This window comes from Perognathus longimembris, chromosome 20 (genome assembly GCF_023159225.1).
Source record: "Perognathus longimembris pacificus isolate PPM17 chromosome 20, ASM2315922v1, whole genome shotgun sequence".
Taxonomy (NCBI): domain Eukaryota; kingdom Metazoa; phylum Chordata; class Mammalia; order Rodentia; family Heteromyidae; genus Perognathus; species Perognathus longimembris.
The window spans coordinates 41,631,578-41,647,624 of NC_063180.1; the positions used below are offsets into that span (position 1 = coordinate 41,631,578).

A 16,047-nucleotide genomic window follows, 5' to 3' on the forward strand; every position below is an offset into this window, starting at 1 on the left:
CTACTCAGTCTCCCGAGTGCTGTTGTAGGTAGGTACCAGCACACTTGGTTATCTTGAAAGAAAAAAAAAAAATCCGTGCCAATCCTAGTGCTTGAACTCAGGGCCTGCGTGCTGCCCTTGAGCTCTTTTGCTCAAGGCTTGTGCTCCACCACTTAAGCCACAACTCCACTTTCCACTTTTTTGGTGGTTAATTGGAGATCAAAGTCTCACGGACTTTCTTGCCCAAACTGGATTTGAACCATGATCCTCAGATCTCAACCTCCTTGAGTAACCAGGATTATAGGCAGGAGCCATTGGCGCATGGCCTGTGCCTTTGCTTTTTGTTGTTTTTTTAACATGCTTTATCGATTCATGTTAAGGTAGACCTGTGAATCTGGGCATTATGTCATGTAGTTTATACTACGTGCTGATTGTTCGCCTTTCCTTCGATGGTAAATGTTCACTGGCTTTTCCCCGAATCCTCTCATGTGTTCAGGCCGCCGCATTGGCTGTGTGTCAGTGTTTGGCTGTGGAGTCCACTCATCCTTCAAGTCCAGGCTTCGAAGACTGTAGTTCCAGTGAGGCCACAACACCAGTGTCCGTGCAGCACATTCGCCCAGCCCGGATGAAGAAGCGCAAGCAGTCGCCAGTTCCTGCTCTGCCTATCGTGGTGCAGCTCATGGAGATGGGATTTCCTAGAAGAAACATAGAATTTGCTCTGAAGTCCCTCACTGGTGCTTCCGGGAATGCGTCCGGTGTGCCTGGTATGGCCTTTCTCCTTGCCCGTGCCTGTTTACTTAGGGTTCACACGTCCATGCTGTGGGTCTTAGCGGTGGCCTATGATGTGTGTTTGCTCTTAGGTGTGGAGGCCTTGGTTGGCTGGCTGCTGGACCACTCTGATGTCCAGGTTACAGAGCTCTCAGATGCAGACACCGTGTCTGATGAATATTCAGATGAGGAGGTGGTGGAAGACATGGACGATGCAGCTTACCCAGTGGTTAGTGGCTTACATGTGTGTGTCCTGCCTGTCTTCTAGGTCTTGTAGTTGCTTGCTTGCTTTCTTTCTCTTTCTTTCTTCCTTTTATTTTTTGCTGCTTCTGGTGCTTGAACTCAGGGCTGACCCTGAGCTTCTTTTGCTCAAGCTTAGCACTCTACTACTTGAGCACAGCTCCACTTCCAACTTTTTCAAGTAGTTTATTGGAGATAAGAGTCTCATGGACTTTCCTGCCTGGGCTGGTTTCAAACCACCATCCTTAGATCTCAACCTGTTGAGCAGCTAGGATTACAAGCATGAGTCACCAGGGCCCAACTTACTGCTAGGTTCTTAGACGTTGGATTCCTCTGACCCTTGGAAGAATCAGTCATACATCCTTTTGGCATAAGATTTATCTGTGGTTCTGCTAGGCACAGAATAAAGCTTCCTGCTTTGCTATGGGAGTAATGATGGGGTTTCTCCATCATAATTACTTTAAGATAGATCCTTATACCAACATCCGATAATGTTGGGTAACCATTTGGTCAGCCTGAGGCCCTACATGGAGGTAAAGGTAGAAAAACTGCCATCTGAGTCCAGTCTGGGCCAAAGTTCTAAGACCAAAGCCCAAAAGGGTAACTTAAGTGGAAGCCCTGAGTTCAAATCTCATTACCACAAAAACTGCTGGGCACCAGTGGCTCACCCCTGTACTCCTAACACTCTCAGGAGACTGAGACCTAGAGGATCCAGGTTTGAATTCAGCCTGGGCAGAAAAGTCCTTGAGACTCTTATCTCTAGGTGAGCAGCAAAACACCACACACACTGGTGGCATGGCTGAAGTGGTAGAATGCCAATCATGTTTGGAAAAAGCTGATTGAGAACATGTAGTTCTGAGTTCAAGCCCTGGCACTAGCATATATATACACACACCCAAACAAATTTAAAACAACAACCTAAAACGAAGACATGAGAAAAGCTGAAGGGTGCTGGGCATGACGGATGCCCATAATTTCCCCATTCAGAAGGCTGAGCCTGGAGGGTGAGTTTGAGGCCAGTACAGGCCATACAAGGAGCCTCCATCTCAAAAAAGTCAAAGCAAGCAAACCAGAAAGAAATCATGCTTTGTACTGCATGTTGATTTCTCATCTGAGTAAATTATTTCATAAGATCCATTCGGAAAAGCCCGGGGAATTTTCTATACTGACAAGCTTTCAAAGTGCATTGCTACTTACTCTGGTATCACTACTTAAAAGGGGTTTTTGTGCGTGAGAAGTTTTATAAGGAAAATGTCTTTGATACTTTAATTCTTCATGTAATAGATTTCATACTTCTTTTTTTAAAAAGTAAGTTTATGTATTTATCTCTTATAGGCTACTGGTGTTGTTGTGACTGAGAGTCAGACTTACAAAAAGCGAGCCGATTTCTTGAGTAACGATGATTATGCTGTGTATGTGAGAGAGAACATTCAGGTGAGTCATTGTCTTAGGCTACCCCTAATTTATCTTAATTTTAGGTTATATATTGAATTTGTTTTTTACATTTAACATGTTAAAAAGCAGTTTATGTGTACAATGCATCTTGATCTGTGTCATCACTTCAACATCTTTACCCCCCCCCCTTTTGACCCATCCCCTTATTCTATTTCTCAGTTCTGTGGTGTATATAATGAATTCTTTTTTTTTTTTTTTTTTTTGGCCAGTCCTGGGCCTTGAACTCAGGGCCTGAGCACTGTCCCTGGCTTCTTTTTGCTCAAGGCTAGCACTTTGCCACTTGAGCCACAGCACCGCCTCTGGCCCTTTTCTATATACGTGCTGCTGGGGAATTGAACCCAGGGCTTCATGTATACAAGGCAAGCACTCTTGCCACTAGGCCATATTCCCAGCCCCTATATAATGAATTCTTAGAGCCTGCATTCTCCCCCCTTTAAAGACATTACTGTTATCAACCTTATCTACCACAAATAAATGAGTTTTTTCCTTAATATCATCACCTATGCTGTAATTCTTCAGCTTTTCTTCTTTTTTTAATTAGGATGCAGACAAGCTCATGTAAGCACTTTGCTTTGGGTGGCATGTCTCTGAAGACTTTTACCTCTAATTCCCTTTGACTCAGTCAGCTCAGGCTATGGACTGAGTGGCTTCAACCACAGATCCTTGTTTCTTAGATTGCTGGTGACTAGGTTCTATCTGAGGGCCTTCTGCAGCTGTCTTGTCACTGGGTCCCACGTACAGTGAGTGGATGAGGGAAGCAGCCGTAAGCAAGGAACTCCAGTGTCTCCCCTTCTAAGGACAGTAGTCCTGTTGGGTTAGGCCCCAACCATATGACTTCATTTAACCCTACTTCTTTAGGAGGTCCTGTTTCCCAGTGTAGCTTCATTGAGGATTAGGGCTCTAACAAATGCATTTGGGGAGAACACAAATACTCAGTACATAACACCTCTTTCCCTTTCCCCTGATCCTTCCAAGTCACTAATTTGTGCCAAAATGATGTCCTCTAAATGCCTCACTTCTTTATTTGGTTCTTTCCTTGTGGTGTTAGCTAAGGCCTTCCTTTGTCCCTGTTGGTCCAGTGATGTACCAGTTAGGAATGGAGAGTAATCGGACTTGGGCTGAGTTTTGCCTGCTCCAGCTTCACATTGCTTGGCATGTGGTGTTGGTGGATTAGCTCTATCAGCCTGCTTCTTCAATGATGAAATCCTCCATTAATTGTTCCCCTCCTATTTCCAGCAGCCATTAGTGTCCCACCTCAACCCATTGTTATGGGCTGCATGATGGTGATTTTCTAACTTTCTCATCTCTTGAATTCATTATGTTAGAATTTCCTCAGCAGGATTTTATTTTCTCATCAGCTTGGATTACTCTTTATAATGCAATTTTTAACAAGAAAGTCAGAATATGTGCTTGGTTTATTTTTAATGGTGGTGGTGAGGGCTTATCAGTTCTTATGATCATGCATTGGTGTTCTGATGCTTATAAAGTTGACTGAGAAACTGTGGTTTGCTTTACTGTGATGATAAATTCATTTGCACTTGATGTACTTGAGTTATTCTTCTTGATGATCACAATACTAATGTTTTTGATCTGAGTGTCCTTTTGAATGAACTCAGTGATCTTTGATAGCTCTCCCTTGATTTCGTGGCACAAGTCCACCTGGGCTCTTCTTCGTGAATCATTCTTATCCTAGTCATAGAGCCAGACAGTTTTCTAAGGACCCTAGTTCCATTTAGTGCAAATGTACTTACAGAACACCTTGAGTGCGCAGCGAACACAGTGCTTGCTGCCTGTAATCACAGCTCTTCAGGAGGCAGAGATCGTGACAGTTGTGCTTTGAGACAAGCCTTAGGCAAAAAGCTAGGCCCATTTTCAACTAGCAGCTAGGTATAGTGGTATGCACCTCTCATCCTGGCTCTGTGGGAGGTTGAATTAGGAGGATCAATTCCTGATCAGCTAGAGCAGAAAAGTACTTGAAATCCCCATCTCAGTGCAAGAACCATGGTGGGGTTCCAAAAATGAAAGATGTCTAACGTAGGCAGATTGAAGTCCCGATGTAGAACTGGGCAGAAATGGAGACCCTATCTCAGAAATAACAAGTGCCAAAAAAAACCCAAAAAACTAGAGGCATGGTTCAGAGTCAAACCCTTCAGTATCACCAAAAGGAAAGAAGGCTGTAGTCCCAGCACAGAGGACTATGGCCTGTAATACTATTTGGGAGGTATCCATAAAGACAAATCTCTATTTGAGACCAGCACGAGCAAAATATTAGCGAGAACCCATCTCAACAAGTTATTTGGGTGTGATGGTTCACATCTGTCATTCCAATCATGTGGGAAGTTATGAGGAGTGTGTTCTAGGCCAGCTATGGCAAAAATGTAATACTCTGTCTGAGAAATAACTAAAGCAAAAAGGATTGGGGGTGTTAATCAAATGGTAGAATGTCTGCCTAGCAAGCATGAGGTGCTGGGTTCAAATCCTAGTACTTACAATGGTACATTTCATCCAGGTATACCTGACTAGACCCTTACCTTCTGTTTACCCTTAGGTGGGAATGATGGTTAGATGCTGTCGAACCTACGAAGAGGTATGTGAAGGCGATGTGGGCAAAGTCATCAAACTGGATCGAGATGGATTACATGACCTCAATGTACAGTGTGACTGGCAGCAGAAAGGGGGCACCTACTGGGTGAGGTACATTCATGTGGAACTTGTAGGTGAGCACATTCTTTATGAAATGGTTTTGCTTTCTCTCTGAGATAAGAGCCCCAGAAATGAATACTCATCATAGATTATTGCTGTTGAAATCCACAGGCTATCCTCCGCCAAGTTCTTCCTCTCACATCAAGATTGGGGATAAAGTGCGGGTCAAAGCCTCGGTGACCACCCCAAAATACAAGTGGGGATCTGTGACGCATCAGAGTGTGGGAATTGTGAAAGGTAATCCTATTCAGGCAACAAAATTTTAAATTGTTAGCTGACTCATTGGTTGAAATTGGAGGTTCCTGTTGGCGATAACAGTGTCTCAGGTTCTTCCCTGCTCTGTCCTAGCTTTCAGCGCCAATGGGAAAGACATCATTGTAGACTTCCCCCAGCAGTCTCACTGGACCGGCCTGTTGTCCGAGATGGAGTTGGTGCCTAGCATCCATCCTGGCGTGACGTGAGTTCTCGGTTCTGTGATTGTGACATTTGTTGGGGGAGGAAGGATTTTGTTTTTTCAGATCAAGTTTAATAAATGCTCTCTCACCTGTTGCCCTAACATCTCAATGACGATTTGCAAAATAGGTGTGATGGCTGTCAGATGTTTCCTATCAATGGATCCCGATTCAAATGCAGAAACTGTGATGACTTTGATTTTTGCGAAACATGTTTCAAGACCAGAAAACATAACACCAGGCACACATTTGGCAGAATAAATGAACCAGGTAGGCCAGAATGGCTGTGTTTTCTTCTGTAGTGCATCGCTAGTGAATTTATTATTGTGGCTGTCAGTGTCTTTGTTAAATTCACAGGTGATCAGCACCATAGAGTGAGCACAGTTAGACAGAAGGGACGGTGCTATCCAGTGGCCATAGGGTTTTTTGTTTGTTTTAGTACCAGCACATACAGTCTATAAAGTATAGTATTCATTATTACTCAAGGTATATATGTAGTCAGAAGTTTACCATTGTATTTTCTTTATTTCTTGATCATGACCGTTCTCCCCAGTTCAGCAACTCTTAACTCTCTGTGGTCACATACAATAGGACAGTCTGCAGTGTTCTGTGGTCGTTCTGGAAAGCAGCTGAAGCGCTGTCACGGCAGCCAGCCAGGAATGCTGCTGGACAGCTGGTCCCGCATGGTCAAGAGCCTGAACGTGTCCTCCTCAGTGAACCAGGCTTCCCGCCTGATCGACGGCACGGAGCCCTGTTGGCAGTCATCTGGGTCACAGGGCAAGGTATGCGATGGAGCGCAGTAGGGAATGTAGAGTTGATTTGAGGGTTTTCTTTTTAACTTGCAAAGTGGACTTTGCTGTAACTGTCAGGAGCCCATTTTATATTTCAGTTCATAAATTATCTTAAAATTACAGAGTAATGAGCCAAGCACCGGTGGCTCACATCTGTCATCCCAGCTTCTCAGAGGTTGAGATCTGAGAATTGTGGTTCAAAGCTAGCCCAGCCGGAAGTAGTAGAGAACTAGCCATGATTTAAAAAAAAAAAAAAAAGCTCAGGGACAGCACTCAGGCCCTGAGTTCAAACCTTAGGACTGCTAAAAAAAAAAAAGAGAGAGAGAGAGAGACTACAGTGTGATAAGCCATCTTGTTTTTTATCATCAGAGATTTTTAAACAATGTAAATAACCTCGAATTTTATCTGATTTATCAAGTGCTACAAAGTGTAGTAGGGTTTTAGTTTCCCTGACCTGCATAAAATATATGAATTCTACATCTGGCTAGAGGTTGTCTTAACGGCCTAACATAGCCCTGTAGAGACTATGGGCACACAAGGTGAATTCAGAGAGAGGACCATTTTCTCATCTAAAGTGTTTGTCTCCCACTCTTGGTGGTACAAAAGGGCTACCCGTGGAAGGAAGGAGTCTATAAATAGGCCATTTCTGGGGCTCAGAATGAACCTTCTCTCTAATGAGTGAGTGATGGGGAGGAATACTCTTGTTTCTGCCCAGGCTAAGGGAAAATTCTTTCCCTTATGCCGCATTTTGTCATTTAAAAGTCTCATATAGGGGGCTGGGGATATAGCCTAGTGGCAAGAGTGCCTGCCTCGGATACACGAGGCCCTAGGTTCGATTCCCCAGCACCACATATCCAGAAAACGGCCAGAAGCGGTGCTGTGGCTCAAGTGGCAGAGTGCTAGCCTTGAGCGGGAAGAAGCCAGGGACAGTGCTCAGGCCCTGAGTCCAAGGCCCAGGACTGGCCAAAAAAAAAAAACAAACAAAAAAAAAAAAGTCTCATATAGATTCACGCTGCAGTGGTAACTACTTTAGTACTTAAATATGTCTAACTTTTGGTAACCAAGGATGTACTTTTTTTTTTTCCTGTTTGTCGTTTTGTTTTTAAAGCATTGGATTCGTCTGGAGATTTTCCCAGATGTCCTCATTCATAGATTAAAAATGATAGTAGATCCTGCTGACAGTAGCTACATGCCTTCCCTGGTTGTAGTGTCAGGTAATTGAAGCATTCATTTATTCGAAAACAGGTCGTGTCTGCTATCTTTTAATAAGACTCCTTTGATTGGTTTGTGCCTCCTTTTTTTTCCTCCCTAGGTGGGAATTCCCTAAATAACTTAATTGAGCTGAAGACCATCAACATCAACCCTACTGACACGACAGTGCCCCTCTTGAATGACTGCACCGAGGTGAGCAGCAGCAGGCCAGGTGGGAGGGGAGCGCCTTGTGGGGAATTTACAAGTGGCAAGAGAGGTCACTTGGCCACCTCTGTGCTAGCATTGAGTCCGGTTTTTCTCTCTTAATTAAATAATTTATTATACTTGTTTTGATATTAGGTATTATTTCAACATTGTGGGGCTTTTGTTTCATTTCATTTTGTTCTGTTTGCCAGTCCCGGGGCTTGAACTCTGGGCCTGGGTGATGTCCCTGAGCTTCTTTTTTTTTTTTTTTTTGGCCAGTCCTGGGCCTTGGACTCAGGGCCTGAGCACTGTCCCTGGCTTCTTCCCGCTCAAGGCTAGCACTCTGCCACTTGAGCCACAGCGCCGCTTCTGGCTGTTTTCTGTATATGTGGTGCTGGGGAATTGAACCCAGGGCCTCGTGTATCCGAGGCAGGCACTCTTGCCACTAAGCTATATCCCCAGCCCCCGTCCCTGAGCTTCTTTGGCTCAAGGCTAGTGTTCTACCATTTGAGCCACAGCACCACTTCGGGCATTTTCTGAGTCGTATATTGGAGATAGGGGTCTCATGGACTTCTTGCTCAGGCTGGCTTCAAACTGTGATCCTCAGATCTCAGTCTCCTGAATAGCTAGGGTCATAGGTGTGAGCTACTGGAAGCCAGCAAACATTATGGTGGGGTTTTTTGGCCAGTCCTGTGGCTTGGATTCAGGGCCTGAGCACTGTCCCTGGCTTCTTTTTGCTCAAGGCTAGCACTCTGCCACTTGAGCCACAGCGCCACTTCTGGCTTTTTCCATATATGTGGTGCTGAGGAGTCAAATCCAGGGTTTCATGTATACGAGTCAAGCACTCTACCACTAGGCCATATTCCCGGCCTCTCACATTATGGTTTTTATAACTTGTAATTTGATGTTTATCCATTGGCTCAAGAAAGGAACAAAAAAAAATCCTCTTTTGCTTTTAGTTTGTTTTTGAGGTAGAGTCTTGTACTAACTATGCCTCCCACCACCACTTTGCCTTGAACCACTATCTTCCTCCTTTAGCTCGGCTTCCAGGTGTGACAACCATGCCTGGTTTGTTTCTGAAATATTGTCTTGCTGACCAGCTTGTTTTTGAGATAGAGTCCTCCTAACTTATTCCCACAGCAGCCTGGAATCTCCATCCTCTCATCCCTAACTCCTGAGAGCTGGAATTATAGGCATACACCACCACTTCCGGGCTCAGTAACTTCTTTCTAAGGCAGACATGACTTGGATATGAACTGTATTCACTCAAAGCTTAAATGAAGGAGTTCCAAGTTTGCATGTGTCCCAGGTCTCTAATACCCTCCACTCTCATGAAGAAACCCTGAGGTCTTCTTAAAAGTCTATAGCTCTTTGCTTTCTCCTCTAGTATCACAGGTATATTGAGATTGCGATAAAGCAGTGCAGGAGTTCAGGAATCGACTGTAAGATCCACGGCCTTGTCCTGCTAGGAAGGATCAGGGCAGAGGAGGAAGATCTCGCTGCTGTTCCTTTTCTGGCTTCAGATAATGAGGAGGAGGAAGATGACAAGAGTAGCACTGGAAGGTAAGGGTCATGTCCTCAGCGTTCACTGATCTCCTGTGGCATTCCAAATTCTACTCTGGGAAGTACATACAGTATATCTTATAAATTAAAACGTCTTTAAGCTGACAAGAATGTGGTATAAAGTTTTATTGAGTTTTCACAAATAATTTAACTTTTTAAGAAAAATGAAACATGTGAGATACTATTAAAATAGTAAAATTAAAAGGTTCAATATGGTAGGTGCTAGTGGCTCATGCCTGTCATCCTAGCTACTCAAGCATCTGAGATCTGAGGCTCAAAGTTCAAAGCCAGCCTAGGCAGGAAAATCCTTGAGACTCTTATCTCCAATTAACCACCAGAAAACTAGAAAATGGTGCTGTGACTCAAAGTAGTAGAGCACTAGCCTTGAACAAAAGAACTCAGGTACAGCAACCAGACCCTGAGTTCAAGACCCATGACAAAAAAAAAAGTTTACTGTTTCTACCTGAAGTGTCAGTGTTTCGGTGTAATGTTCTTTGTTCTTATAGTTCTTTGTTCTATTGTATAGTTCTTTGTTCTGCCTTATGCATTTTCCTACGGAAATGGTATGGCATATTTTATGGCTGTTTATTTTCTAAGATTTTATCAATTAGATTTTTACATAAATTGATTATGGCAAAATATGCACAACGTGATTTTCCATGTAAGTACACAAGTTCACTGACAGAGAAGTTAGTGCTGCCTGTGTGGCAGCAATGGGGCTTTGTCCTCAGTTCATATTTGTAGGAAGAGTCGGGTAGCAAAGCAGAATGAGCAGGCAAGGAGGCTGCTGGTATGGGAACAGACTGTGCTTAAGAACAAAGATGTCTGCCATTTGCCCATTGATTCCAAGCTTTTTGGATGCAGGGGCTGCTCCAGGCCCCATTTACCATCTCTGCAGCAACAAGTAGATGACCACTGTCATGAATGCTATTTTCCTTGGTAAACTGCTGCACCTGAAATTGCTGAGTCAAAGGTATGCAAAATAAACCATGTTTTGCAACATTTTGAAGTCACCCTTGGTGTTCTAGTATGGTCAAAGCCTCAAAGTCAGCCACTGCCCTGAAGGCAAGTTGCCAGTGCTGTCCAGAACTCTTAGCCAGACACCATTTGGGGTTTTTTTTCCAGTGTGTGACATACAGAAACATTGGCGCTACCACTCTACTCTTAAGCATAGTTTCTTCTCTGTAAGCAGGCAGCAAAGCAACATGGGCTGGGAATATGGCCTACTGGCAAGAGTGCTTGTCTCATATACATGAAGCCCTGGGTTCGATTCCTCAGCACCACATATATAGAAAAGGCCAGAAGTGGCGCTGTGGCTCAAGTGGTAGAGCGCTAGCCTTGAGCAAAAAGAAACCAGAGACAGTGCTCAGGCCCTGAGTCCAAGGCCCAGGACTGGCAAAAAAAAAAAAAAAAAAAAAGGCAGGCAGCAACTATGCTAATCGGTCAGATTATTCCTTGGTTTTGGAATCTATCTAATTTCAAAACGTTTTCTTAGAAGTTGAAGACAACTGCCCTCTCTACAGTATATGTTAGGCTATTTGTTATAATTCAGACTAATCAAGTTTCCATATTTTAACTTAGTCAAGAAAATACCAGTTCATTAAGCTGATATTATAGGCATGTATTGCCATACCCAGATTTGTTGTTGTTGTTGTTGTTCTGAGACCATGTCTTACTCTAGAGTTCACACTGGCACCCAACTTGAGCTCTTTCTGCCTCAGCCCCTTGAGTGCTGGAATTCATGCATGAGCCGCTGTGGCTGACTCTTCTCAGCCATATTTTTTTATTTAAGTTAGCTACAAGATATTTCAGTATCTCCTACATAAGCTTGATCGCCCCTCCCTGGTATCAGATGGAAGAATTTTCCTACAATTTTATTCCCAAACCATAAAATATTGAGCCCTTTAGGGTGGGTATGCTCATGGTTTTATGAAATATCTACATGACTTGGTAAAGAAAAAGATTTCCCCACCCTTGCCTTAATGTAAATTCGTTATAGCGTGTAACATGCATTTTGTTTTTTTAATCTTACTTATCTGGAGCCTACTTTCTTGAGTCCTCTTCTATCATGGTTTAAAACAACTCAGAAACAAGTAAAAGAAAAAAACAACCTCCAAATACAAAAAAAAAAAAAAAAGCCGCTCCTTAACACTTGACATCAAATCTCCAGCCAAGAAAACCTGATTCTATCCTGTGACCTTTGTGGCTTCAAGTTCAAGAATTGAAGCAGGGCTGGGGATATGGCCTAGTGGCAAGAGTGCCTGCCTTGTATACATGAAGACCTGGGTTCGATTCCCCAGCACCACATATACAGAAAATGGCTCAGGCCCTGAGTCCAAGACCCAGGACTGGCCAAAAAAATTAAAAATTTAAAAAAAGAATTGAAGCGATGCTTTCTTGGGCTGCTGATTAAAGCTCTGACTGAGTGAGAGCAGGTTAGGAGGTGACACTGTGCTAACCGTCCAGGAAGAAGAGGCGCTGAGCACCTCCAGCCTAGCCGGCCAGCACTCAGCATCTAGCTAGTGTTGTGGACAGAGGATGTAAAGAAAGATTGTGCTTTAACTCACATCTATATTAGAATACTTCCAGGATCATGCTGCCACATGTTTTCTTTGAAGACCAAAGTGACTACACCCGTGTCCTAGTTTAGGATTAAAAAAACATTGCTACCAGGCCAGTTCTAGTGGTAGCTCCTCAGGACATTTCCTCAGTGTCAACCCTCAGTAGTAGCTATGCATTCTGGAAGCAGGGAAGAATTGTTCCAAGTCATCAAAACAGCCATTATATTCAACGTGGTATTAAGAAGAAAGAGAATGCATAGCGTGTTATAGAGAAATCTCCACCAAGAATAAAAAGCCACAGTTCCATTCTAGCATTAAAAGACCGCTTACTGGTTTCTAGAAATTTTGACCCTATAGTCTTGTAAATATTTGAAGTTTTATTGCATTGAAAACTCTTTTTTTAAAGAATTTCTAACTATAACGAGCAGGCTTTGAATGCTTGTGGCTACTGTCATGTTTTTCAGATGTTTGATCCTGCATAACCTGTGTTTCTGTCCATTTGCTCTTTTCACTAGCCTTATCAGAAAGAAGACTGCGGGGCTAGAATCGGCAGCTACCATAAGAACAAAAGTGTTTGTGTGGGGTTTGAATGACAAGGACCAGCTGGGCGGGCTCAAAGGCTCTAAGGTATCTATCTCCTGCTGCATGCTGAAATACCCACATCTGCTGCCCCAACTCAGAGGAGGATGTTTGCTGCCCCCTATGGCCCGCAAAAGGCATGGCAGCCGCCAGACACAAACTTTTCAGTAACTGTTTTATTTCTTATTTGTGTTCTTTTCCAAAGTAATTCTCCAGGGAAGGAATAGACATGATCAAATTACGTCCTAAGAAGTCTCTATCCTTGTATATTTCAGATTTACTTTTAATGCGGTTAACTGATAAACTAGACAAATAAACTAGAAAATGCACTTTTGAAAGGGTTGTGACAGGTGCATAAGATGAAAATGGTAGGCTATCCATTATATTTATTTCTTGCCTTGAATACTGTGAATGTTTTTTCTTGCCATGAACGTAATGTGTAAATATGCTCTCGATTGCTTTGAAGCTGAGCAGGGATATCAGATATATGTCCTTAGGCCCTGTCGTTGTGTTTCCCCAGTAGCCAGGATAACAGGCATGAACAGCCATACCCAGCCTTTGGTTGAGATGGCATTTCAGGAACATCTTTTTGCCTAGGCTGGCGTTGAACCACAATCCCCTGATCTCTACTCCCTAAGTACGTAGGATTATAGGCATGAGCCATTGTTCCCACTGCTAATGTTTATTTTTATCTATATTTATTTTATCCTTCACCTTTATGATCAAAATGTTCATATGTTCCTAGGTAGAGAGTTTAGGCTTATGAATCCTCATGTCCCTGACACCAGTTTCAACAGTAATCAACAACTGGCTGCATTTTGGCCTTTATTTTCTGTCTACACCCCAAATATAGTTAATTTTAAAATAAGCCTAAGTAAATTCTTTTAAAATACCTCAGCATGTGTCTCTAAGAGATAAGAACTCCCATAGTTCATGTAGCCACACAAATTAACAGCAGTTTTATATATCACAGGATTACTTACTATTTGTACACTATAAGTAATGTGATCTTTTTTTTTTTTTCCTTTCTTTTGCTTTAAAAAAAAAAAACCAACTCTAGATTAAGGTCCCTTCATTCTCTGAGACCCTGTCTGCTTTGAATGTGATTCAGGTGGCTGGTGGTTCCAAAAGTTTGTTTGCAGGTATGGTTAATAACTTTTGTAAAACAAATTATCCTTAGCACACATAACCAGATCGCTTTTCGATCGTGGAGAACAACTGTCTGCTGGCTTCCGTCTCTTGCAGTGACGGTGGAAGGGAAGGTGTACGCCTGTGGAGAAGCCACAAATGGCCGGCTGGGGCTGGGCATGTCCAGTGGGACGGTCCCCATCCCGCGGCAGATCACAGCCCTCAGCAGCTACGTGGTCAAGAAGGTGGCGGTTCACTCAGGTACGCGTCCAGGGCCAGCACTCAACGCGCGTCATAAGCCATGACTCCCACTCTACAAATAACTAAAGTTCTCCAGTTACTTTCCTGCAGGGTGATCTTACATCCTGTTTTTTTTTTTTAAGTTCTTAATTAACTGGAAGAAAGGTTAATGTAAATATTTGAGTAGGCTAGGATTCATTATTGCTGCCAAATGAAGATGTGTGGAGACCAGCATGGTTGGTATCTGTCCGGTGGGTACACGCCTCAAGAGATGGGTTGCTTGGTTTTGGAGCCATTATATTGTTTTTCTTCAAGAAAGGCTGGCTTTTTAAAATTCTATTTTGAGCCCTGCATTAGGCCTCTGCCGAGTGAAACTGAATTAGATACAAAGTTCATACCTGTACTGGGTAGAATTAGACATGACCCCATTTCATAAGTGATGCCCATGATAGTAACTTAGGGGAGGCAGAATTTTCCTCTTCTCTCCTATAAATGTCTGGGAGCATCTGTGTGGCTTCTCTGCTCGGGAGATACCCTGGCTCTCACAGGGTCCAGCCGCACTAGATCATGCGTCCTACACCCCAGGTCCACGGCCCTCTTGTGGCATAATGAAGCTGGAAGTGTGCTTATTAGCACATTGTTGCTTTGGATGATATGGGGAAGAGAAGTTAATGTTGGACACAAGGACCTCTATCTAGCCATGGATCCCAGGAACTGGCAGGGATTCAATAGAACCAGGGGTTGTGCTAGTCCTGAACTAGGCTATATGGGGCAGAGAGTCTCCTATGCTGGAGAAAGAGCATGAGTTGAGGTACTTTGGAAATAGTGCAAAGCTTTCATTGCAATAATGTAACCTTTGTTTGTAATTAGGTAAGTTTGGCAACTTAAGGGCTTGAACTCAGGGCCTGGGTCCTGTCCCTGATCTCTTTTCACTCAAGGCTATAGTGCTCTACCACTTTGAGCCACAGATTTACTTCCAGTTTTGGGGTGGTTAATTGGAGATAAGAGTCTCCTACCCAGGCTGGCTTTGAACCACAATCCTCAGATCTCAGCCTCCTGAGTAGCTACGATTATAGGCGTGAGCTACTAGTGCCCAGCAAGAATTTTGATCTTTTATACATTAAAGACAAAGAGAACCATCCTTAGTAATCAGTATTCCTTTTCCTATTTTCAGCTAAGATTATTCAAACATTTTGTAACTTACTATGTAAGTTCACTTACTTTGTATAGTTGCCACCAGAAGTTCTTCCCAGCAAGTGAGATATTGGGTCTTTGTATTCATCTGTTCAACACATGTCCATTGAGTATATGTTACCTGCCAAGAAGAGTGGGTAGTTGTGCTTGCAAGCTTGTGCTGTATCCTGCTCTTTGGCAACCTGGGCTCTGTCTATGTGAATGCTGCAGGTGGCCGCCATGCTACAGCCCTGACCGTCGATGGGAAAGTGTTCTCATGGGGAGAAGGTGACGATGGAAAACTGGGACACTTCAGCAGAATGTAAGAACATGTACAGGGGCTGGGAATGTGGCTTGGTGGTAGAGTGCTTGCCTAGCATGCATAAAGCCTTGGGTTCGATTCCTCAGTACCACAGAAACAGAAAACGCCGGAAGTGGCGCTGTGGCTCAAGTGGTAGAGTGCTAGCCTTGAGCAAAAGCAGCTCAGAGACAGTGCCAGGCCCTGAGTTCAAGTCCCAGGACTGGCAAAAAAAAAGAAAATATGTTCAGTCTTACTGCAAAGATCTTGTTATTATTCATCATAGTGAATGTCTTTTCCTAGTTGTCTAGTCAAAATTAAAATAATAATCGGGTATTGATGGAAACATCATTAAAAATATTTTTTTAACATGGGAGATAGGATTTGGCGTCGCATACTCTAAAGGTTTGATAATTAAATTGATGTGTAAATGTTGTGTGGACTAAAGACGAATCAGAGTAGCTGTCCCGTCTCCCATGCCCTTTTCCTGAAGAATGCTTGTAGAGAGTGTCGTTCAATCTTGCTTTAGGAACTGTGACAAGCCAAGGCTGATAGAGGCCCTGAAAACCAAACGCATCCGGGACATTGCCTGTGGGAGCTCACACAGCGCGGCCCTCACCTCCAGTGGGGAGCTGTACACCTGGGGCCTCGGCGAGTACGGCCGACTGGGACACGGGGACAATACAACGCAGCTGAAGCCCAAAATGGTGATTATACGCCCT

General features: G+C 43.5%; 1 protein-coding gene across 5 annotated transcripts in view; it reads left to right on the plus strand.

The window, feature by feature from the left end:
- Herc2 (HECT and RLD domain containing E3 ubiquitin protein ligase 2) overlaps window positions 1-16,047 on the plus strand; it is a 132,653-nt gene that overhangs the window by 75,901 nt on the left and 40,705 nt on the right. For all 5 annotated transcript variants that reach the window (XM_048329843.1, XM_048329848.1, XM_048329844.1 and 2 more), the window contains exons 46-61: window positions 476-743; window positions 840-976; window positions 2,323-2,421; window positions 4,991-5,159; window positions 5,257-5,382; window positions 5,494-5,602; window positions 5,728-5,867; window positions 6,189-6,379; window positions 7,497-7,602; window positions 7,701-7,792; window positions 9,171-9,346; window positions 12,423-12,534; window positions 13,547-13,628; window positions 13,732-13,875; window positions 15,259-15,349; window positions 15,855-16,032. In XM_048329843.1, the coding sequence (XP_048185800.1) occupies window positions 476-743; window positions 840-976; window positions 2,323-2,421; window positions 4,991-5,159; window positions 5,257-5,382; window positions 5,494-5,602; window positions 5,728-5,867; window positions 6,189-6,379; window positions 7,497-7,602; window positions 7,701-7,792; window positions 9,171-9,346; window positions 12,423-12,534; window positions 13,547-13,628; window positions 13,732-13,875; window positions 15,259-15,349; window positions 15,855-16,032 (2,220 nt within the window). The remainder of the gene's footprint in view (window positions 1-475; window positions 744-839; window positions 977-2,322; window positions 2,422-4,990; window positions 5,160-5,256; window positions 5,383-5,493; window positions 5,603-5,727; window positions 5,868-6,188; window positions 6,380-7,496; window positions 7,603-7,700; window positions 7,793-9,170; window positions 9,347-12,422; window positions 12,535-13,546; window positions 13,629-13,731; window positions 13,876-15,258; window positions 15,350-15,854; window positions 16,033-16,047) is intronic.